Source organism: Schistocerca americana, chromosome 1 (assembly GCF_021461395.2).
Source record: "Schistocerca americana isolate TAMUIC-IGC-003095 chromosome 1, iqSchAmer2.1, whole genome shotgun sequence".
NCBI classification, from domain to species: domain Eukaryota; kingdom Metazoa; phylum Arthropoda; class Insecta; order Orthoptera; family Acrididae; genus Schistocerca; species Schistocerca americana.
In genome coordinates, this window is record NC_060119.1 from 1259443872 (window position 1) to 1259469218 (window position 25347).

A 25347-nucleotide genomic window follows, 5' to 3' on the forward strand; every position below is an offset into this window, starting at 1 on the left:
TCAGGGAGAGCATAAGGGAGCAATTGACAGGAATTGGGGAAATAAATACAGTAGAAGAAGAATGGGTAGCTTTGAGGGATGAAGTAGTGAATGCAGCAGAGGATCAAGTAGGTAAAAAGACGAGGGCTAGTAGAAATCCTTGGGTAACAGAAGAAATATTGAATGTAATTGATGAAAGGAGAAAATATAAAAATGCAGTAAATGAAGCAGGCAAAAAGGAATACAAACGTCTCAAAAATGAGATCGACAGGAAGTGCAAAATGGCTAAGCAGGGATGGCTAGAGGACAAATGTGAGGATGTAGAGGCTTATCTCACTAGGGGGTAAGATAGATACTGCCTACAGGAAAATTAAAGAGACCTTTGGAGATAAGAGAACCACTTGTATGAACATCAAGAGCTCAGATGGAAACCCAGTTCTAAGCAAAGAAGGGAAAGCAGAAAGGTGGAAGGAGTATATAGAGGATCTATAGAAGGGCGATGTACTTGAGGACAATATTATGGAAATGGAAGAAGATGTAGATGAAGATGAAGTGGGAGATACGATACTGTGTGAAGAGTTCGACAGAGCACTGAAAGACCTGAGTCGAAACAAGGCCCCCGGAGTAGACAACATTCCATTGGAACTACTGACGGCCTTGGGAGAGCCAGTCCTGACAAAACTCTACCATCTGGTGAGCAAGATGTATGAAACAGGCGAAATACCCTCAGACTTCAAGAAGAATATAATAATTCCAATCCCAAAGAAAGCAGGTGTTGACAGATATGAAAATTACCGAACAATCAGTTTAATAAACCACAGCTGCAAAATACTAACACGAATTCTTTACAGACGAATGGAAAAACTAGTAGAAGCCGACCTCGGGGAAGATCAGTTTGGATTTCGTAGAAATACTGGAACACATGAGGCAATACTGACCTTATGACTTATCTTAGAAGAAAGATTAAGGAAAGGCAAACCTACGTTTCTAGCATTTGTAGACTTAGAGAAAGCTTTTGACAACGTTAACTGGAATACTCTCTTTCAAATTCTGAGGGTGGCAGGGGTAAAATACAGGGAGCAAAAGGCTATTTAAAATTTGTACAGGAACCAGATAGCAGTTATAAAGAGTCGAGGGGCATGAAATGGAAACAGTGGTTGGGAAGGGAGTAAGACAGGGTTGTAGCCTCTCCCTGATGTTATTCAATCTGTATATTGAGCAGGCAGTAAAGGAAACAAAAGAAAAATTTGGAGTAGGTATTAAAATCCAGGGAGAAGAAATAAAAACTTTGAGGTTCGGCGATGACATTATAATTCTGTCAGACACAGCAAAGGACTTGGAAGAGCAGTTGAATGGAATGGACAGTGCCTTGAGAGGAGTATATAAGATGAACATCAACAAAAGCAAAATGAGGATAATGGAATGTAGTAGAATTAAGTCGGGTGATACTGAGGGAATTAGATTAGGAAATGAGACACTTAAAGTAGTAAAGGAGTTTTGCTATTTTGGGACCAAAATAATTGATGATGGTCGAAGTAGAGAGGATATAAAATGTAGACTGGCAATGGCAAGGAAAGCGTTTCTGAAGAACAGAAATTTGTTAACATCGGGTATAGATTTAAGTGTCAGGAAGTCTTTTCTGAAAGTATTTGTATGGAGTGTAGCCATGTATGGAAGTGAAACATGGACGATAAATAGTTTGAACAAGAAGAGAATAGAAGCTTTCGAAATGTGGTGCTACAGAAGAATGCTGAAGATTAGATGGGTAGATCACATAACTAATGAGGAAGTATTGAATAGGATTGGGGAGAAGAGAAGTTTGTGGCACAACTTGACCAGAAGAAGGGATTGGTTGGTAGGACATGTTCTGAGGCATCAAGGGATCACCAATTTAGTATTGGAGGGCAGCGTGGAGAGTAAAAATTGTAGAGGGAGGCCAAGAGATGAATACACTAAGCAGATTCAGAAGGATGTAGGTTGCAGTGGGTACTGGGAGATGAAGAACTTTGCACAGGATAGAGTAGCATGGAGAGCTGCATCAAACCAGTCTCAGGACTGAAGACCACAACAACAACAACAACAACAATCACTGTGAATCAATGTTGGGTTCACCCTTAGAGTCCATAATGAAAAAAAGAAGCGAAAAATGGAAACACACAGATTTTTCTCCACAAAGGAAGACAAAGATGAAGTCCTTCTCTGGGAAGGTTATACTGTCTCTCTCTTTTGTGATGGGTGGGAAATGATGTTAACCAACTATTAGGCTGAGGAGAGATTGTGAAACACATGTGACTCCTGCATAACAATGTGCCTGCTCGCAGTGCTCAAGAGATGAAATCTTACCTCATCCATATTATTTGCCGGAAATAACACACAGTATTTCTCACTCTTCCGAAAACTGAAGGAACATTGTGTGGATAGCATTCCACCAGTGGTGACAAGGCAGTTGCAGCTGTGGAAAACTTTTTCCACAGTCAAAAACTTTTTCCAGAGTCAAACTGAAGTCTTTTAGGCTGTGTCCTACGTAAGCATCAGAAGTGACTGACAGCGAGGGATGCCTGGATACGCCACACTCCAGCAAAAAGCAGCCGCATTGGGTGAAAAGTTTGGGTGTCCTCCATGTGAGCGACAATCACCCGCTACAAGATGGCTACGTGGAGCCAACTAGCTATTTCAACAAAACGGCACCCTAAACTGTAGAATACTGTAGCTCAAGAGTAAATGAACAAAATTAGCTTTACAAAGGTAATTAAAGCAAAAAGGAATGCTGTGCATGAAATTTCCAAAGGGAGGAATCTTCATTGAGAATTTCATAATTTTTATCATCAACTATGAAGGTCACCAGACAAATTCTTCAAATACACGTGAATGAGCAGAGTAGCGTTCAACTTTCTCATCAGTAAATTGAAGATGAATGTTTTTTACATGATCAAGAACTTTTAATGCGGAAGAATGACTAACAACTTTAAATACAAAGAATGCAGGTGGTGTCTTGGAGTTATCTGTGGTGTAAAGTAGCGTACTCGATTGACAAGGGTGGTTGATCAACGGACATGGGTTCAGTTCTCGGCTGTTTCTTAAATTTTAACTGACTCAGCTGCAATTCTGTATACTAAGTTTTATGTACACTGATTACACTGCATCGCCAAGTATATTTGTAAGTGAAACTTCCTGGCGGATTAAGCGCACACTCCGCTGCAGAGTGAAAATCTAATTCTATATTTGTAAGTTCTTGTCAAATTACTTGATCTACAAGTGTGTATATACCTATCTCAGTATATCACACACATTAAATTCGTAATAAAATACAATCAGTAACCATGAAATTTTACTGATACTCGATTGTTGCGAATGTAATTCATCAGCAATAAATATTAAGGCCAAGTCTGCCTAAGTAAAGCGTACACGAGTTTTGAGAACAAAGTCAAACATTTCGTGAAATTATTTGTCTGAACTATGAAATAAAGAGTACTAGAGAAACATTTGATGTTTCTCAGTTGGATTCTTATTGGCACCCCATTTGCCATGCTAACATCTTCTTTTCTCAACAATTCTAACTTTAGTACTTGATTCGAAGGAAGCCTTTTTCACATTTAAATATTGCACCAATGTATCTTTTTATATGCAAAATAGCTAGGCCTTGAACAGATGAACGTTTTCACACTTCATTTACATAGCTTGCAGCAGTTTTTTGTGGAATATTTCGATTTTTCCTCGGCTCGGTGATTATGTTTTACTCAACTATCCTGATTACTTTGAGGCAATTAAATATTTTCAAGCAAAACTAGACCTCATGCTGGTCACTTCGGTACGCTATTTGCCTGTTTCTCTCTTTTTTTTTTACTATGAAAATTCTGACAAAAACTCACTGTGTAATTTGTAGGGAGTCTTGTTTTTGCCCTGCTCACATGTTTGACAAAAATGTATCAAGTGTTAATCATACGATAAAATGGTCCTTTCTGCGTGCAGTCATTCCCAAAGAATGTCGTCTCGATATCTTGAAACGTTTATGAGATATGACGATTTTTATGACCATTTTATTCCCGATGCACAGGAAAGGATGCGGATGCGCCGCGAGTGACCCTTCCATGTATATAACAACCAATATTGCAAGAATGAAAAGAGATATCTTTCTGCTCCCAACTTTAAATACAATTTGGATATTAGATAGACTGGTTACATTTCATAAATAATAATGTATGGCCTAAAATGAACTATGCAGAAAGTCTAGGCAATGTGATTTTACCTCTACAAACTCTTAAAAATTTTGTACAGACATGTACTCAATTTTGTGCACCACAGTGTGACATTCACCTGCTTTATTTCTTTGTTGATAGTCCTTGGGTTCGACGTACAGTACTTTTATACTGGCTGAAAATTGGGGCGTTGAGTTCAACACTGACTACTGTATTTAATGTAGCTGCAATCGCACAGTTGCGTTTCACATTTCTTTACTTTCACTGTTCACAAACCCCCAATATTGCGCAATTATATGGCCTGTTCACTATTGTTAAATGTTGATCAGCCTCATTAATAGTTTGCAGACAAAATCAGCTAACTGCTACAATGGTTTACTGTTGGAACAGCTATGAGCAGTGTTGTGGATTGGCAAGAGAGCCAACCCAGGAATACTAGAGGAAGCTGAAAGGCATGCATTTTAGCTCACGCAGGCTGGCGTGAGGTCTGGAACAGGACAAGGAAATTAGAACTTTGAAAAAATGGACGTAGCTGGTGGAATACTTAACTTTAATCCATTAATGGTGAACGTCGGTCTTGCCGTTACATGATTCACAATATTAATAGCAACTGATAATGGCGCCTTGCTAGATCGTAGCAAATGACGTAGCTGAAGGCTATGCTAACTATCGTCTCGGCAACTGAGAGCGTATTTTGTCAGTGAACCATCGCTAGCGAAGTCGGTTGTACAACTGGAGCGAGTGCTAGGAAGTCTCTCTAGACCTGCCGTGTGGCGGCGCTCGGTCTGCAATCACTGATAGTGGCGACATGCGGTTCCGACGTATACTAACGGACCGCGGCCGATTTAAAGGCTACCACCTAGTGTGGTGTCTGGCGGTGACACCACATTCCTCCCCCGCAAATCGGCGAACGGTTGTGGCATAAGGCATCCGCCCGCCGTGGGGAGGACCCCATGTTGATGTATGCGACGAGGTGGGGAGCTTAACAACAGGCGAGGCTGTGCCACCCGCACCCTGCCATTCGGTCCGCGGGGAGCTAGGAAATGCCTGAAAACCTGCTCCAGGTTGCACGCCAACATCCGGTGTATGCGCCCGCAGAGAGACAGGAGGGGCCGAAGGGTTGACCTCCATCGGGCCGGGGCACCCGACGGGCGAAGACGACATATGGTCCGGAGCGTGCAAGAGTTCCATGTCGGAGGACAACTGGTCACGGGAAGCGATCGGCGGCGCGTGACCCAGGGAGGCGCCTGGCGGTTGCAGCGACGTGTCCACTGCGGGCGTCGCCGGCGGGAGAACAGGCGGCGGCGGCGCGTCGCCATGGGGCAAAATGGAAGGCAGCGTCAGTAACACCTGGGGCTGAGGCGAGCCAGTAGATGGGTCCCCAGGACGCTGACTGGACGGCACCGTCGCCGAAAGCAGACGGCGAGCGGCAGATCCCATGCGATGACAAGAGGCGCAGCTGGTTGAGATGCCGGCGCACCTCACCAGAGGCCCCCAAAACCAGAAACATAGCGCGTCCGAGGCAGCGAAGAATGCGCCCTTCGAGCCAAAGCCGTGAACCTCGGTAGTGACGATAGTAGATAACGTCGCCTGGAGCAAAAGCAAGTGTCTGAAGCTGCACAGGAACCTGATGTGGCGGATGTAGCAAAGACATCAAGGTTCGATGATGACGACCGTGAAGGAACTCAGCCGGCGAGCTACCATCTCGGGGCTGAGAGTGATACGAGGACAAAAAGAGCAATAACGCGTCCTCCCGAGAATGCGACTCTTTTAACTTCAACATCTGTGACTTGAAAGTCCTGACCAATCGTTCTGCGGCACCATTGGACTGTGGCGAAAATGGCGCGGACGTCAGATGTTGAATACCAGTGGCCTTGCAGAATGACTGAAATTCTGCGGACATGAATTGTGGGCCAATGTCGGAAACAATAGTCTGTGGAAGACCTTCAATGCAAAAATAGCAGATAACGCTTGGATGGTGGCAGATGAAGTCGTGGAAGACTTCCGGACAACAAAAGGAAAATTACTGAATGAATCGACCACAACCAACCATCGAGCATTCCAGAATGGACCAGCAAAATCGATGTGTAATCGTTGCCAAGGGGAAGTGGCTTTTGGCCATGCAAAGAATTTCCGTGGTGGGGCTCTTTGTTGTTCGGCACACACCATGCAAGAAGAGCACATATTCGTAATTGCGGCATCGATTCCGAACCAAGTAAAGTGCTGACGAGCAAGTTGTTTCGTTCTCACTATACCCCAATATCCTTGGTGGAGAAGCTGTAAGACAGAGGACTGTAACGGACATGGGACCACGACCCTGGACTGATCATTATCAGAACGCAGCAGCAAAACACCACGTCGAACAAAAAGTCTCTCCCTGTGAGCACTGATCGAGGTGGCGCAGTGGTTAGACACTGGACTCGCATTCGGGAGGACGACGGTTCAATCCCCTGTCCGGCCATCCTGATTTAGGTTTTCCGTGATTTCCCTAAATCGCTCCAGGCAAATGCCGGGGTGGTTCCTTTCAAAGGGCACGGCCGACTTCCTTCCCCGTCCTTCCCTAATCCGATGAAACCGATGACCTCGCTGTCTGGTCTCCTTCCCCCAAAAACCACCACCATCTCCCTGTGAGCAAAAAATCGGCGAACCAATAGATCCCTGATCCGTGACTTTGACAAGGGCCACTGTGTAGCAACAAAACGCAGAACGGTAGCAAGGACAGGGTCGGCAGCTGTGACTGTAGCTACACGATGAAAATCAGTCGGAAACGATTGGACCACGTCATCGGTTTCCGCATCAATGAACGTGCAAGCAAGTTCGGAGGAATCGAATGCCCTATCCTCAGCAACAGGCAAACTGGATAACGCGTCGGCGTTTCCATGCATAGCAGTGGACCGATACAAGATATCGTAGCGGTAATGCGAGAGGAAAATAGACCAGTGAATGAATTTCTGCGCTGTACGTGGAGGCACAGGCTTGTTCGGATGAAAAAGCGATGTCAAAGGTTTGTGGTCAGTGATGATGGTAAAGTGACGACCATACAAGAAATCATGAAACTTGTAACACCAAATACGAGAGCTAATACTTCTTTCTCGATCTGTGAATAATTTCTTTGCGCAGACGAGAGCAATTTGGACGCAAAGGCAATAGGGCGATCGTGCGATCCATCTTTGTGCGCAAGCACAGCACTGATCCCGAAATCTGATGCATCCACCATCAACAAAAGGGGTTTCTGGGGATCTTATGGCATAAGGCAAGTATTGGAAAGCAACGCCGATTTCAACTGGCGAAAGGTGCGTTCGCATTCCGTCGTCCAGACGAACGGAACACCTTTACGGCGAAAGCGATGAAGCGGAGCTGAAATGGAAGAGGCATGGCACACATATTTATGGTGAAAGTTGATTTTTCCCAGCACACCCTGTAGCTACTTCAAATTCTGCGGCGAAGGCAAGTCTTGTATGGCACGGAAGTGCTCAGGACTGGGATGTATGCCTTGGGCATTGATTACATGTCCCAGGTAGGGCAAGTCACAAGCAAAAAACACACATTTGTCCTTCCGCAAACGAAGACCATTTTGTTGCAAGACCTGAATTAATGTTCTGAGATTGGCTAAATGTTCTTCTTCCGTCTTTCCGGAGATCACAATATCGTCCAGATAGTTTGCTGCAGTAGGGACCAACGCACAAACAGTTTGTAGATATTGCTGAAACAATTCAGGGGTGGATGCACACCTGAATGGCAGTCGTTTGAATCGATACAAACCAAGATGCATGTTAACCACCAAAACGCGCTGGGATTCTTCGTCCACCAGTATTTGCAAGTACGCATCTGCTAGGTCCAACTTCGAAAAATATTTACCCGGGCACAGTTTGTCAAAAAGATCTTCCGGGCGGGGTAAAGGAAAAGTTGCAATCACTAGTTGTGGATTCACTGTTGCCTTGAAGTCCATACGAAGTCTCAATTTTCCGGAAGGTTTTGGCAAAATTACTAAGGGTGATGCCCAGAGAGAAGCCTGCACACGTTCAATCACACCTTGTGATTCCAAATCGTGTAATGTTTTTGCGACTTCATCACGCAATGCGTGGGGAACGTTGCGCGCTCTGAAAAATTTCGGTTGCGCATTTACTTTCAGTTCCAAACGTGCTTTATAGTTCTTAGCGCAACCAAGGCCCGGTGCAAAAATGTCTGCAAATTCTTCACATAGACGAGAAACACTGTCTGAAGGCACAGTCTGGTTCACTGATAGGACCTGATTTACTATAGACAAGTTAAACAACTGAAATAAATCGAAACCAAACAAGTTCACTGCAGAAGAAGAGCGAAGGACGTAAAATGTCACAAGGTTTGTTTGTCCCTTGTATGTTGCAAGAAGGCTGCACTGTCCTAACACAGGGATTTCTTGACCGGAATAACTACTTAACTTAACATTTGCGGCACGCAATGGAGGTGTGCCCAGCTGTTTGTACGTGTCGTGATTGATCAGTGAAACTGCAGCCCCGGTATCGAGCTGGAATGGTATCACTTTGCCGTTAATGTCCAAATCTACAAAAAGTTTATTGTCCTGCTGACGACAAGAGCGACTGTCTCGTGCAACGTGAACTGACACTGGTACAGAATCACTTGCGACTTGACGGGATTTCCGGTGATGTCGACGCACACTGTTTGTGGGACGAACACAGTCACTATTAAAGAGAGTGGCACTGAGCGGAGTGGAATGAACTACATGAATTTCCATGGGTGCAGTTTCACGAGCTTGAGTATCCTTGGTTCGAATTCGGCACGAAGAAAAGGGCCTGGAATGGTTGTGAATGTCCGATCCGAGCTTTTTCTGGCAAACACTCTGAACATGTCCTTTTTTATTACAGAAAAAGCAAATAGCTTGGCGTGATGGGCAGTTCTCACGCGTATGTCTAGTAGCACACCGCGGGCATGATTTTAGCACTGCATTTGCTTGCCTGCGTGGCACACGTGGCTGAGAGCCTGGCGGCATCTGCGCGGCCGGGCGCGAGGACTGTTTACTGTTCCGTGCAGCTTGCCCGGTGGGCCGGTTAACCTGACACACGGGTGGCGAATTTTCAAATGATTCCTCAGCAAAGTCAAGTGTGTCCTGCCGATACAATATGTTTATCACTTGTTGACGGGAGGGATTGACTAGGTTCCCTTATACGAACATCAGAAACATTCTTTGCAATTGCATCACGTACCATAGTATCTGAATAAGGGAGTCCACATTGACACTCAAAAGCACAATCCCTAGTAAGGCCTTGCAAAGTTGCAACCCACTCCCGATTAGTTTGACCTGCCGCACGTTTTGTACGAAAGAAGGTATACCTTTTCGCAACTACATTGACTGGTTCTTTGAAATATGCATCTAATGCACACAAAATTTCGTCGTAGGACAGAGTTGCTACGTCACGTTGGGGAAATAATTTGACTATCACTCGGTACGTTTGTACCCCGAAGGAGGAAAGGAGAAAAGGCTGCCGCTCATTACCTTGAATTCTGTAGGCGGCGAGATGGAATCCAAATTGGCGTGACCACTCCGTCCAGCTTTCCAGTGCAGTATCAAAAAGTCGAAAAGTTGGTGCAACAGCGTGTTGTGGCTGCGGTAGCGGTGGAGCGTCGGCTGCCGCATTGTTTTGCATTGCACGGTGACCCTGGACGAGCTGTCCAAGGGCATCCAGTAAGGCCTGCGTCTCCTGATTCTGTAAGCGATAAAATTCGGACAGTACATCTGGAGATTGTGGCGAAGCCATTACACAAGTAAATCAGAGCAATATTGATACGAACGCGGATTGGCCTCGTCGCCAAATGTTGTGTATTGGCAGGAGAGCCAACCCAGGAATACTAGATGAAGCCGAAAGGCACGCGTTTTAGCTCACGCAGGCTGGTGTGAGGTCTGGAACAGGACAAGGAAATTAGAACTTAGAAATAATGGACGTAGCTGGTGGAATACTTAACTTTAATCCATTAATGGTGAACGTCGGTCTTGCCGTTACATGATTCACAATATTAATAGCAACTGATAATGGTGCCTTGCTAGGTCGTAGCAAATGACGTAGCTGAAGGCTATGCTAACTATCGTCTCGGCAACTGAGAGCGTATTTTGTCAGTGAACCATCGCTAGCGAAGTCGGTTGTACAACTGGGACGAGTGCTAGGAAGTCTCTCTACACCTGCCGTGTGGCGGCGCTCTGTCTGCAATCACTGATAGTGGCGACACACGGTTCCGACATATACTAATAGACCGCGGCCGATTTAAAGGCTACCACCTAGCAAGTGTGGTGTCCAGCGGTGACACCACATGCAGTTAAAACCTAATCACACAGTTCACAGTTCTTGCAGAATAATACGGTATGTGTGACACAGTTTTTCAAATAAATTAAACAAACATTGCCATTAATTGTTCTAACACGCAGCCTATTTGTGCTACACTTATTCCACTGTTAAGTTGGATGGATTGTTGTTAATCTAACCAATACATGTTTCACGTCTGAAAATATCCTCACAATAATAGGCACTGAAACTATATATTGTTTAATGTTTAACTTACAGAAATGACAATTAAAATAAATAAATGTTAGGCTGAATTATTCAAATAATGAAATTAATGGATATAATTATACAAACAATACTTTTGACAAATCAGTAATTATTTTGGAATTAATGAAGGGCTGGCTTCATTAATATGTTTTCGAATAGAGCCAAATAAATACTTTAAGAATCCTAGTAATTCCTCTTTCAGATGTTTATAATTAGTAAAATATTTATATTTGTTTATAAGTTAACAATAGAATCTAAGTAACAAAACTGTTACTGATTTCTCCTATAATGATCTGTTGCAGAAGATATTAACTAGGAATGGTGAAAATAAATTAAGAAATTAATTATGTACACAAAACTAAGCACAAAATTAGACCTAGCGCTATATTCCTTTAGACTGAGGGCTAACCTTTCTCTTTTATGGAAATGCAGATTATACTCATGCATTTAATGGTAATTAGGCAGAAATAAAAATAAAATGAATTTAAGGAGGCAGATGGCAAAACAAGATAGGAAGTAAAGAGATATCAACTTGTTTCGTGACATTACCTCCTCATTGGATTGTCTAGATAGGTATTGGAAATAGCTAAGTGGGCAATTCAGTGACCACAAGTGACCCCAGAAAGTGGGTTTAATATTTTACACACAAAATAATATTACATAAGAAATCTCCTTATCAAAAGCTACAGTATGTATGTTTTTCAAATTTCTGATTTTATGAACTAGCCATATGAAAATGCTGATACAAAATATTTACACATAGTGTATTGTACAAAGGCACAAAACATCCACAAATTATATTTTTAATAAAAGTAGGCATCTTCATCATAAGTTATGTCCTTTTTGGATGAACAAAGATTACATTCGAAGATACATATCACTTTATACAAGTTCTGCCTTGCTTCAAAGAATAAATGATCGTGGGTTGCAAAAAGTTAAATTGTGCTTTGCCATGCAGTTCATTTTCAGACAGAAAATTTCAATTTTTTAAGTTTTAGTATTTTGCACAAGCACTTTCACTCTTTTAATGAGCTGTAACACATTTTCTCACCAAGTCGTCCACACCTTCAACAGATCTAAGTGGCAGTTAGTAAAGAAATGCATTTCTTTACTAACTGCACTGCTATCAGTTCCCTTGGACGTTGTTCTCCTCGGCTACAGTACATGAAAAAATTAGACAAAGCACCTACTATAGTACACTCACTCTTACTTCTAAGTGTAAGGGAAAAATGTTTCACACTAATGGCAAATAATAGTCATTACTTCATAAATAAATACATTACACCGTTCTCATAATATCACAATAATTACCACTAAAATTGACTACAGTACAGAAGTAAGTAAGTACTAGGAAAAATTTAAAATCAAGTGCACAGTGCACTACAAAACATTACTCTAGGTCATAACTCTGTCACAAACTGGTTATACTTGAAAAATTTGGGTTTCTTTTCCATTTGCAAAATCACTAAAATGCCAAGTCCTGTTTTGAAATTCACAAGCCACACTTAAAAGTGAAAGACGTGGCTGATCATGTGATGGATAGAGTATTAAGTGGCCGTACCTCTCAGGGATTTGGGACACTTAGAATTACAATTACATCGCAAAACACTGACAACAGTGAAAATTCACGATATCTATCGAAATACAGTATTCCAGATCTACATGCACGTGAGCTATGAGCAGTGAAGTTCCAGGCGAGCTCGCTGTACTGCGTGCCGGAACACAGTCATGATTTTTCATGTTTTATTATTAACGCTGGTGACTCCTTGTCACTACTTTCATACAAAGCATCATCCTCTGTACCATCAAGCGCATTAGACATACAGTATTTTTTAAATGCGTGACGAACCGTTTCAGTTGGGAAACATTTCCAAGATTGACTAATGCACATGCACACTTAACATGTCCTGTAGGCGTTAATTGCCCATCTTCTTTCGTTAGGCACTGTGTATACATACTGTATTTTTCTGCTTGTCCATAAAAGGTTTGTTTAAACAAACATCTAACGGATGCAGAATGGACGTCGTCCATTCTGAAATTACAAGCTTTTCCAAACTCCCCCCTCCAGCGCAGCGCCACAGCTGGTGTACAGGCAGTGAGCTGCGTACGACTCTAACACAAGCATACGTGTTGAACCAGCCAATTTCGTTAGCACGTACAATAACATCTTTAGGGGACACTTCAGGCTTCGTTAAAGTTTTCCGTGTGAAATGAATGGTGGCAGTTTATGGCCATCGGCTGTACAAGCCAGCGTGAATTTCCGGTGCACAGTTTGATGATGTAGCGCTGAAATGCAATGAGTTCTTCCCCATATTTTTCAGGCCCAATTGCGGCTCCCTTTAAAATCCTGGTTTTTCTGACATGCTCTTACCTGAATTATTTCTGCAGTTACAGGTAAGCACTGTTGCTGCTTCCTCAAAAAATCGTTCACTACGACTTCCAACTCATAGTAGAAGCCACGTTTTGGTCCATAAAATGCTTTTCTGTTGCTGGAACAAGCTGAAAGTTGTTACTTTTGCTGTCTCCATGTCTTACCGAAGTTCAAAAGCAGACTGAAACAAACGTTTTTGCAAGCACTGCTCTCATTATCAGGAGTTGTCAAGTTTCTTCAAAATGTCCATTTTGGTGGTGTATGTGTAAAGTTTTTTTAAATTGTTATGAATATTTGAAAATTTTCTAAATTCGCCCATTATAAAAAAGACCTTAACATTCATTACTCGAAACTTAACACAACGGCTTCTGTGGCGGCTTCTAGTGGCAAATAGCAGCAATAAAGGATGCAAGCACTTACGGTGGCAACTAGCGGCATTTTTCAGAACTACTTAGGCTTTGTACCCAAATGTAAACTGCAGGCGGTGTTTTTGGATTCTGAAAACTGGAAAAAAAGTGCTGCTTGCATTCAGGCTGCAAAAGCCACTATTGTATTGTTTTCAGTATTTAATATTCCTAACGCTAAATGCCGGTTTTGCCCCAACGTGAATTACGTTAAATTGAATATAAAATTGCTTTGCACTTATGGAATAATTTTCGGGCCTTGAAATTCCTTCCATTAAATGCAGGTTTACGCTAAATTGAGATCACACAATATTGAGTTTATACTATAGTTAGCTCCATACACTGATTGCATTGAAAAATAAAATTTCTATTATACCACAATTAATATTAAGACCTAGTATTCAAGATGGTTTTTACTGCATATTACCTCTGCTGCTGCGCCAAATTATACTAATTTCACACATGAGCTGATTACTTCATATGTTAATTATAATTCTCAGATAATCTGCACCTTCTCCTCCACACATATGCTGGCACCTTTCATTTTCTGTGGTTGACTTTACCTCTTTGTTTGACAGAAATTCTTTAATCATGATACCAATTTACTTTCATTGTATTTCATAAAACCAGAGTCAACACGTATCCAAATACCACTGCCGTTTTTCTTATATTGCCTTTTCTTCCATTCTCTTACGATTCCATACTTATCACCAACACAACATAAAATATATTCCTATACTAAAGTATCCTGCTGTACAAAATCACTTGAAGGTCGAAGATAAAATGTTTCTGATTCACTTATAAACTACAGATAGGATAGGAGAAGAGTTTGACTGCCTCAGGAAACACAAAAAATAACCATATTATTACCACATAATTCAATCCAATTCAGAACGTTGAACCCCCTACTTGCTTCCAGAATTACCATCTTCTCCGCCATTTGTGTTCCTTGAATTTCTCCTACCATTTTCATGCCCGTTCCGACTATCCTACACCCAGTCATTCCTTGAATTTCTACTAGGACGAGCTGTATTCGTCCTATCTATCTGAAACTGTCTCCCTGATTGATTGTTATCATCAAATTCCTTCTACAATCTTCCACTGAGGACTGCACACACTCCACTTTATCAACATAATTTAAAAAATCACTAATATTACCCCTAGGGGCAGGTACAGGCAATTCTCTAACTTTCTGAGGCAACTTAGCTTCTAAACACATAATTATTGATTCACTACCTAGCACTTTGTCCAAATATTTCGGTTTGCATATCCAAAACTGACAGAAACATTTCACAATACCTTTCCTAGAGTCAAATATCTCTCCTCCCCAAAATTCACTCACAATCCTCTGCTGCTCCTCTTTGCACCAATATTCATCTAAAAATGCTTTCTCAAAGATATGCCAAAAAGTCCAACTACCAGCTACCTGAGCTGCCCACCCATAAGCAAATGACATTGTCTCTTTGTCATTCCATGTTTCAGGCAAATCACTGAATCCCTAGTGAAATCCAGTGGATGCACTTCCCCAGAAGTTTCAAAAGTATTAAATTTCTTACAACCAACAAATGAGGGACTGTTTGGGACACTACACACTCTATGCTTTAGATTTTGTACCTCTTCCACTTTTTTCCCCATTTCAGCCAATTTTGAACCTATATTTTTATCTACTTTTACCAGTTTTTCCTTTACCACTACTGCACACTTGGTTTCTTCCTCTGTTTCTAAATCATTTTTAATCTGATCTTTCTGGTTCTCAAGTTTAACTTTATTTCCAACACAAAATTTCCTGGCCGCTTTGACTTCATATTTACACTGTTTCTCGGAAGCCTCCACCCTCCTACTATAGCTGTCACGAAGCTTCTTTTTCTCTTCTACACATTTATCACTCATTAAGGTTAATTTACCATTAGTATTCTGTACTACTCTCTTTATCTTTTCATCACAGTCTTTCACTATCGCCTCAATCTTCTTATTTACTTCTGAAAGATTGGAGCTGACTACCTTAACTTCAGTTCATCCTTTAAGCCAGCCATGTCAGGTTTAATGCTATCCGTTTTATTTTCCACCCTACTAACATCATCTTTCATACTGGTACTACTCAAACTATTGGTAACTTGCCTTAACATCGCTTCCAGTTTTCTTTCTGCCATAAACTTATGCCTTTGCTGACTTTCACTACTAGATTCTTCCTCGTTAGCCTTAACAATTTCACACACTTAAGTACTGTTTTTGTCCATTTCGCTCACTCACTACACAGTGTAGATGACACTTTTATCATCTCATCTACAACATGACTTTCGTCCTCATCATTCAAAGTTACATTCGTGTCTGATTTATAACCACTATCATCTGCCAAATCAGTCCCAATTAAGTCTTTCTTTTCATTTAGAAGCTTAACCTGTACAGCTTTGTTATCCATCACATCACACCCCTTTGTCTGTTCTCCCCCATCACACTATCTTGTTCGTTAAGGCCACTCATTATGTATCACTTAATATAAAATGGCTTTTGCTATGAATTACCTTATTTTTATTCACTCGTCTGCTGCTGCTGTGGTTACTTACACTCGTCCAAAACCCACTTCTTTACATCAGGTGGGTTGAGTCCAGCTGGCACGGTGATTGGCTGCTGCGGCTGTCCTCCGTCATGGCTGCTCCATCGTAGCTTAATTCCAGATAGGCTGCTCTGTCCAACATTTGTAATGGCTGCCTCCATAACCCCGGCCAACGATCTGTTGTTATGCTGTGTTGTTGATGCTTCCTATTGCATTATTTGTTCATGCATGTTCAAACCTATGGAATACTGTAATTACTTTTCACTCTCAATTAGTCTGTTCACTGAACTCAATAATACTGGTGCCACACGTACTTTAAATTCAGTTATTCCATCCAAACTGCACTGTTCACTGTTCGAAGTTCGCGAGTCCTTGTTTATTGTGTCCAAATACAATATTGCCCATCCCAGATGAGCCTCCAAATGTGACATTTGTCTGCTTTATTTCTTCGTTGACAGTCCTCGGTGTCAACGTACTGCATTGTTATACTGGCTGAAAAATGGGGGATGGAAGTTCAACACTGACTACTGTAAATGAAGTAGCGGATAGTTGCACAATTACATTTCACAGTTCTTTACTTTCATTGTCCACAACCCCCCCCCCCCCCCCCCCCCAATATTACATAATTATATGGCCAGTTCACTATTGGTAAATGTTGATAAGCTTCATTAATAGGTTGCAGGCAACATCAACATCCTGCTACAATGGTTTGCTGTTGAACAGCTATGAGCAGTAAAAACCTAACCACACAGTTCACAGTTCTTGCCTAATAATACAGTACATGTGACACTGTTTTTCAAATACACACATCAAAAAATGTTTTGCATCACCTCGGTTGTCAGAGTTCCGGAACCTGTACAGAAAATTGGAATAGAGATAGACATAAACATCATTTTCGCCCTTTTTATTGATCATGAAAACCACACATTGCATGTTGCACCACTGTACAGTGAGACATTCAGAGGTGGTGGTCCAGATTGCTGCACACACCAGTACCTATTGCACTGATGCATGGCTGTATTCATTGTGGCATATTAGCCACAAGTTCATCTAGGCAATGTTGGTCCAGATTGTCCCACTCCTCAACGGCGATTCAGTGTAGATCGCTCAGAATAGTTGATGGGTCACGTCGTCCATAAACAGCCCTTTTCAATCTATCCCAGGCAATGTCATAGGGTTCATGTCTGGATAACATGCTGGCCACTCTAGTCAAGTGATGACATTATCCTGAAGGAAGTCATTCATAAGATGTGCTTGATGGTGGCGTGAATTGTCAACCATGAAGACAAATGACTTGCCAATATGGTTGCACTGTTGGTCAGAGGATGGAATTCCCATATTGTACAGTGTGTCTAAGGCATTCAGCCTGACCGGGTTGCCTCCGACGATTGTCTGGTTGAAGGCATATGCGACACTCGTCGGTGGAGAGAATGTGATGCCAGTGCCAATCCCAAGCGGTCCATTCTGAATATTGTTGGGCCCATCTGTACCACACTGCAAAGTGTTGTGGTTCCAAAGATGGTCCTCGCCATGGACATCAGGAGTGAAGTTGCGCATCATGCAGTCTATTGCGCGCAGTTTGAGTTGTAACAAGACGACCTGAACTGCATGAAAAGCATTATTCAACATGGTGGCGTTGCTGTCAGGGTTCCTCCGAGCCATAATCTGTAGGTAGCGGTCATCCACTGCAGTAGTAGCCCTTGGGCGGCCTGAGCGAGGCATGTAATCGACAGTTCCAGTCTCTCTGTATCTCCTCCATGTCTGAACGACATTGCTTGGTTCACTTAGAGATATCTGGACACTTACCTTGTTGAGAGCCCTTCCCGGCACAAAGTGACAATGATGACGTGATCAATCTGTGGTACTGACCATCTAGACATGGTTGAACTACAGACAGCACGAGCCATGTTCCTTCTTCCTGGTGGAACGGCTGGAACTGATTGGCTGTCAGAGCCCCTCTGTCTAATAGGTGCTGCTCGTGCATGGTTGTTTACATCTTTGGGTGGGTTCAGTGAAATCTGTGAACAGTTAAAGGGGCTGTGTCTGTGATATAATATCCGCAGTCAACATCTGTCTTCAGGAGATCTGGGAACCAGGGTGATGCAAAACTTTTTTTGATGTGTGTAAATTAAACGGACATTGTCATTAACTGTTCTAACACATGGCCTATTTGTGTTACACTTATTCCACTGTTAAGTTGATGCATTGTTGTTAATCTAACCAATATGTGTTTCCCATCTGAAAATCGACCGTCGACTGGCTTTATTGGGACTAAAACTCGGTCCATTATATATCGACGCAGTAATAGGCACTGAAACCGTACATTGTTCAATGTTTAAGTTACAGAAATTACAATTAAAACATAAAGCATTCAATTATCTGACTACATCAAAAAATTCCTTCCTTTTAACAATTCCTTTTACCACAAAGGTTAGACTGAATTATTTGTTTAAATAATGAAATTAACAACTCAAACAAAAAGCAGCTCAATCAAAAAAACCAACTGGTTTCATGAAACAGAAGAAGATCTAAAACAAGCAGGAGACAAATTCAGAAACAAAATTATGAATACGAAATTTGTAGTAAAAGAAAGGAAGAGACCAGGGAAAATATGGGCGGAACAAAGGAAACACAAACACAATCAAAGAATGAAGAGGTTTTGGGAAGAGAAAAAGAAGAAGAAAACAAAAAAGGGGGAAAATTGAATAATAATGCTACGCTGTCTTAAGGGCAAAAATGTATAATAATAATATAATGAAGTTAACAGATATAATTATAGAAACAATACTTTTGACAAACCTGGTAATTATTTTGGAATTAATTATGGGCTCACTTTGCTAATATGTTTTCGAATAGAGCCAAATAAATAATTTAAGAATCGTAGTAGTTCTTCTTCCAAATGTGCAGGACTTATATTAGTTTTTAAGTCAACAATGGAATCTAAGTCATGAAACAATTACTGGTTTCACCTATAATGAGCTGTAGCAAAATATATTAACTAGGAGTGCTCTAGATGACATTATTCAGAAAATTCCGGATAAAAACATCATCATTCTTCTTGGAGATTTTAATGCACAGATTGCTAAAAAAAAAAAGGATATAAGAAAATAGTTGGAAACTATCCTGCACACAAGAGAACAAACAGAAATGGTGTAAGACTAACAGAACTTTGCCAAGCAAACAATTTAATTCTTAAATCCACAGCTTTCAAGAAACTACCATGAAGACAAAAGACATGGGTATCCCCAAATCCTAGCCTTGGGGAATTTCAACTTGATCATATGGCAATCAAGAAGATTTCTAGCAAAGAAATCATGAATATTAGGGTACTCAGGGGTGCAAACTTGGATTCAGACCACTACCTTTCTAAAATTAAGTTCAAAGTCATCCCAAACAGGAAACGGAAACACAGCATGAAACAAATTAAGGGTCGGAAGCATAGCACAGAAAAGATATTAAAATCAGATGAATTCACAAAAGCAACAGAAACCATTCAGACACAAAGCTGGTGGGATATCAAGGAAAACCTCATTACTACAGCTGAACGGGTAGCACCTAACAAAAAAGTAAAAAACATGCCTGGTGGTCGCTGGAAAGTGATACCCTTATTGAAACAAGAAAACAGGCATGGCAAAATTGGCAATCATAGAAAACAGAAGAAAGTAGACTGAATTTCATTACAGTTAGAAAACTGGTAGATAAAAATATAAAAAGGATTAAGAAGACACATGAAAACAAAACTCTCCTCCAAATTGATGAAGAATTTGCTAAAAACAACACAAGAAGCTTTTACAGAACTTTCAAACAAAGGTTATCAAGATACAAAGCACCCACCCTCCAATTTCGAGATGTAAATGGGACCATCGCTCACAACAACACGGAAAACTGCAAAATGCTAGCAGGCTACTTTGAGAAACTCTTGAATTGTGAACCCATCCTTGAAAAATTTAGAAACGGTAGATCATGTTCGGAACAAATACTAAACCTCAAAAACATAATGGCATACCAAAAATCAAGGGCAAAGACATATGTAATCTCCTTCATTGATTTCAAAAAAGCATATGATTCGATTGATAGAGAATCTCTGTTATCAGTCCTGGAAGAAATGGGTTTGGATAAGAAAACTAATATTATAAAAGCGACCCTTGCAAATAAATTTTCGAAAGTTAAATTTATGAGCGAACTATCGGAACCCTTTGAAATAAAAATGGGAGTGCGACAGGGCGATGGGCTCTCACCGTTGCTGTTCAATTGTGCGCTTGAGAATGTAGTCAGAGAATGGAACACAAATATTAAGAGTGGTATAAGACTGGGTTGCAAAAAGAACCACCTTAAAGTAAATTGCATTGCTTTTGCAGATGATATGGCCCTGTTTGCTGAAGCAATGGAAGAAGCACAGGAGCAAATCCTTGAACTAAAGAAACAAGCAGCTAAAATTGGTCTTCACATCTCCTTTGAAAAAACTAAGATATTTACAAACATCAAGCACTCATGTAAATACCTCAAAGTTCAAGAACAGAAGATTGAAATAGTAAAAGAATTCAAATATCTCGGAGAATGGATTAGTTGGAATGCTGGGGAAAGCAAAGCAATGGAATCCAGAAAAAATAAACTTGAATTGGCCTTCCAACTAACAAAAAATACATACAACAAAAAATCCCTTTCATGGGGATCCAGAATTACACATTACAAGACAGTGATTAAGCCAGAAGCACTGTATGCAGCAGAAACACTTAACATGAATTTCAAAGGCCAAATGGAGAAACTTGAGCTAAAGGAAAGAAAAATTTTAAGAAAAATCATTGGGCCAAAATTTCAAGACAATAAGATTATATACATCAAAAATGAAATTCTCTACAAGAAAATTGAAAAACTTTCAGATTCTATGCGAAAAAGGAGAATAAATTTTTATCATCATCTTCTCAGAATGAATTCCAAGAGATTAACTAAGCAAATCTTTGACTTCTTCCGTAAGCGAAAAACGAAGCCCAACTGGTTTAAAGAAACTGAGAAAGACCTAGTGGAATTAAAGATTTCAGAAAATTCACTTATTGATCGAACTGCTAAATTAATTACTAAAAATGAAAACATAAGGTTCCATGACAAATCCACACAAAAGAGGAAGAAGAGAGGAGAAGAAGATCAGAAAGAATGAAGAAATAGTGGGCCCTAAGAAAAGAACAACGCACAAAGAAATGATTGATCCAGTGTACCCCAAAGAGGGTGAAACGAAAGAAGAAGAAATTAAGAAATTAATTACATACACAAAACGAAGCACAGAATTAGACCTGGTGCTATATTCCTTAAGACTGAGTGTCCACCTTTCTCTTTTGTGGAAATGCAGATTATACTCATGCATGTTAATAGTAATTAGGCAAAAATGAAAATAAAATGAATTTAAGGAGGCAGATGGCAAAACGAGAGGAAGTAAAGAGCTCCCAGCTTGCTACATCATGACAGCAACTATGATGAATAATGAAAATAAATTCAGACCTTTATCAAGCACAGATATCAAACTATTAGATGCACAAGAATAAAATTTTTTCACCTAATAGTTTTTTAAAAATCAGATGACAAGCATTTCATAGCCACTGGCTTGTCCGCTCCACTGCTTTGCTGAGAACACTTGTAACTGTCGCTCTCACTGTTGCACGTGCTGCACTGACGAGATTCAAACATGTTTGAATTCAAACGTCTCTAGTTGTGTAATGGAGAACAGGCAGTGCCATGGACGTTGCCCCAATAGGACATTTCCCTAAGCATACCTGCGGTGGTGTTTCGTCATCTGAAGCTGTCGTGCACTTCTGTCGCTTCCATAGGAGCAGGTCTTACTGTCACAGTGTATGTTGTTCATTGCTGTGAAAGTATATAAACTTGCAGGGGTTTATGTAAACAGGGACTAGTAAGTGTGCAAAGTTTTTTATTTCATTGTTGCTTCCCTGGCAGTGGAAATTGGGGATGTTTACTGTTAAATACTTTTTTATGGAAATCAAAGGCTATTCTTTTACCACATTCCTGAGCAGCTATATGTATAACTTTAATTTATTGGCAGCTATAGGCCTACTGTTACCTTAACGGAGGATGCTGGTGTACATTAATAGGACACATTTGCAGGGGTATATCACATCCATAATTGGGCGAAATTGCCTGAAGATGAAGCCTTAGTCGCTTCAAAATCAGTTGAAAATAAAACAATAAACACAGCTGAGGGAAGAGCAGTGAAAGAATAGCTTTAGTTTTCCATAGCAAACAGTGTATTTATTCTTTCTTGTATTTTTGTTTTGGCATTTAATAAATTTGTTGGGGAAGAATATTGTATGATAATGACTGTATTTTACTTCACACTTTCTTGTTTACTCAATATGTGACCCTGATGAATCTCTCTCTTTGCAGCTGACGGTCAGCAGGTGGCGTCAGAGGCTGGCCCTATAAGGGCGACGCCACCCATGTGGCGCTGCTCCCGCGTGATGCATATGCTCCGTGACATCCACCCCACCGTCCTGTCATCGCTAGAAGGCATTGTCGACCAGGTATGTATCCCATTCCGCAATATTTTTTTCCTTCAGTGAACCAGTTTTCCCAATTCACTAATGGCATGTCTCACAGTAATGCTGTAGTTTTCATTTATTCTTTTTTTTATGCCTTAGAACCCCTGACCAATGTTAAACAGTTATGATACATGTCCCAGATTGGTTGTGCATGACTATTCCCTTTCCATTCTAAAATATCAAGTCACCAGTCCGTTGACTAATTTGACACTGTTGTCCATCTTTGTCTCTCTTGTGCTAATCTTTTCTTCTCAGCGTCTTCCATAATCTGTTTTGGATGTTCTAGTCTTTGTCTGCCTTCGTAATTTTTTTCACGTACTGCTCCTTCCAGTACCAAGCTGTCCCTTCTTCAAGTAACTGTTTCCTGTAGACTTCAGTTGTCACCCTTTTTACTACTTCATTTTGCACCTCATCTGTTCTCTTAATTTCCAACTTACTTTGAGAGCATCACATTCAAATGCTTTCAGTTTCTTCTGTACCTAGAGTCATGTTGTTGTTGTTGTGGTCTTCAGTCCTGAGACTGGTTTGATGCAGCTCTCCATGCTACTCTATCCTGTGCAAGCTTTTTCATCTCCCAGTACCTACTGCAACCTACATTCTTCTGAATCTGCTTAGTGTATTCATCTCTTGGTCTCCCTCTACGATTTTTACCCTCCACGCTGCCCTCCAATACTAAATTGGTGATCCCTTGATGCCTCAGAACATGTCCTACCAACCGATCCCTTCTTCTGGTCAAGTTGTGCCACAAACTTCTCTTCTCCCCAATCCTATTCAATACTTCCTCATTAGTTATGTGATCTACCCATCTAATCTTCAGCATTCTTCTGTAGCACCACATTTCGAAAGCTTCTATTCTCTTCTTGTCCAAACTATTTATCGTCCATGTTTCACTTCCATACATGGCTACACTCCATACGAATACTTTCAGAAATGACTTCCTGACACTTAAATCTATTCTGGATGTTAACAAATTTCTCTTCTTCAGAAACGCTTTCCTTGCCATTGCCAGCCTACATTTTATATCCTCTCTACTTCGACCATCATCAGTTATTTTGCTCCCCAAATAGCAAAACTCCTTTACTACTTTAAGTGCCTCATTTCCTAATCTAATTCCCTCAGCATCACCCGACTTAATTAGACTACATTCCATTATCCTTGTTTTGCTTTTGTTGATGTTCATCTTATATCCTCCTTTCAAGACACTGTCCATTCCATTCAACTGCTCTTCCAAGTCCTTTGCTGTCTCTGACAGAATTACAATGTCATCGGCAAACCTCAAAGTTTTTATTTCTTCTCCATGAATTTTAATACCTACTCCGAATTTTTCTTTTGTTTCCTTTACTGCTCGCTCAATATACAGATTGAACAACATCGGGGAGAGGCTACAACCCTGTCTTACTCCCTTCCCAACCACTGCTTCCCTTTCATGTCCCTCGACTCTTGTAACTGCCATCTGGTTTCTGTACAAATTGTAAATAGCCTTTCGCTCCCTGTATTTTACCCCTGACACCTTTAGAATTTGAAAGAGAGTATTCCAGTCAACATTGTCAAAAGCTTTCTCTAAGTCTACAAATGCTAGAAACGTAGGTTTGCCTTTCCTTAATCTTTCTTCTAAAATAAGTCGTAAGGTCAGTATTGCCTCACGTGTTCCAGTGTTTCTACAGAATCCAAACTGATCTTCCCCGAGGTCAGCTTCTACTAGTTTTTCCATTCGTCTGTAAAGAATTCGTGTTAGTATTTTGCAGCTGTGACTTATTAAGCTGATAGTTCGGTAATTTTCACATCTGTCAACACCTGCTTTCTTTGGGATTGGAATTATTATATTCTTCTTGAAGTCTGAGGGTATTTCGCCTGTTTCATACATCTTGCTCACCAGATGGTAGAGTTTTGTCAGGACTGGCTCTCCCACGGCCGTCAGTAGTTCCAATGGAATATTGTCTACTCCGGGGGCCTTGTTTCGACTCAGGTCTTTCAGTGCTCTGTCAAACTCTTCATGCAGTATCATATCTCCCATTTCATCTTCATCTACATCCTCTTCCATTTCCATAATATTGTCCTCAAGTACATCGCCCTTGTATAGACCCTCTATATACTCCTTCCACCTTTCTGCTTTCCCTTCTTTGCTTAGAACTGGGTTTCCATCTGAGGTCTTGATATTCATACAAGTCGTTCTCTTATCTCCAAAGGTCTCTTTAATTTTCCTGTAGGCGGTATCTGTCTTACCCCTAGTGAGATAGGCCTCTACATCCTTACATTTGTCCTCTAGCCATTCCTGCTTAGCCATTTTGCACTTCCTGTCGATCTCATTTTTGAGACGTTTGTATTCCTTTTTGCCTGTTTCACTTACTGCATTTTTATATTTTCTCCTTTCATCAATTAAATTCAATATTTCTTCTGTTACCCAAGGATTTCTACTAGCCCTCGTCTTTTTACCTACTTGATCCTCTGCTGCCTTCACTACTTCATCCCTCAAAGCTACCCATTCTTCTTCTACTGTATTTATTTCCTCCATTCCTGTCAATTGCTCCCTTATGCTCTCCCTGAATCTCTGTACAACCTCTGGTTCTTTTAGTTTATCCAGGTCCCATCTCCTTAAATTCCCACCTTTTTGCAGTTTCTTCAGTTTTAATCTACAGGTCATAACCAATAGATTGTGGTCATATCTTTCTTAATATCTTCACATGTTCTCCTCAGTATTTCCCATTTAGCTCTTTGCACTCCCTGTTAATTTGCACCTTCGCTGGTGCATTCCT

General features: G+C 40.9%; 1 protein-coding gene across 1 annotated transcript in view; it reads left to right on the forward strand.

The window, feature by feature from the left end:
• LOC124598833 (transformation/transcription domain-associated protein) overlaps positions 1–25347 on the forward strand; it is a 441523-nt gene that overhangs the window by 347768 nt on the left and 68408 nt on the right. Inside the window, exon 59 of the mRNA XM_047136029.1 lies at positions 22440–22576. Coding sequence (XP_046991985.1) covers positions 22440–22576 — 137 coding nt within the window. The remainder of the gene's footprint in view (positions 1–22439; positions 22577–25347) is intronic.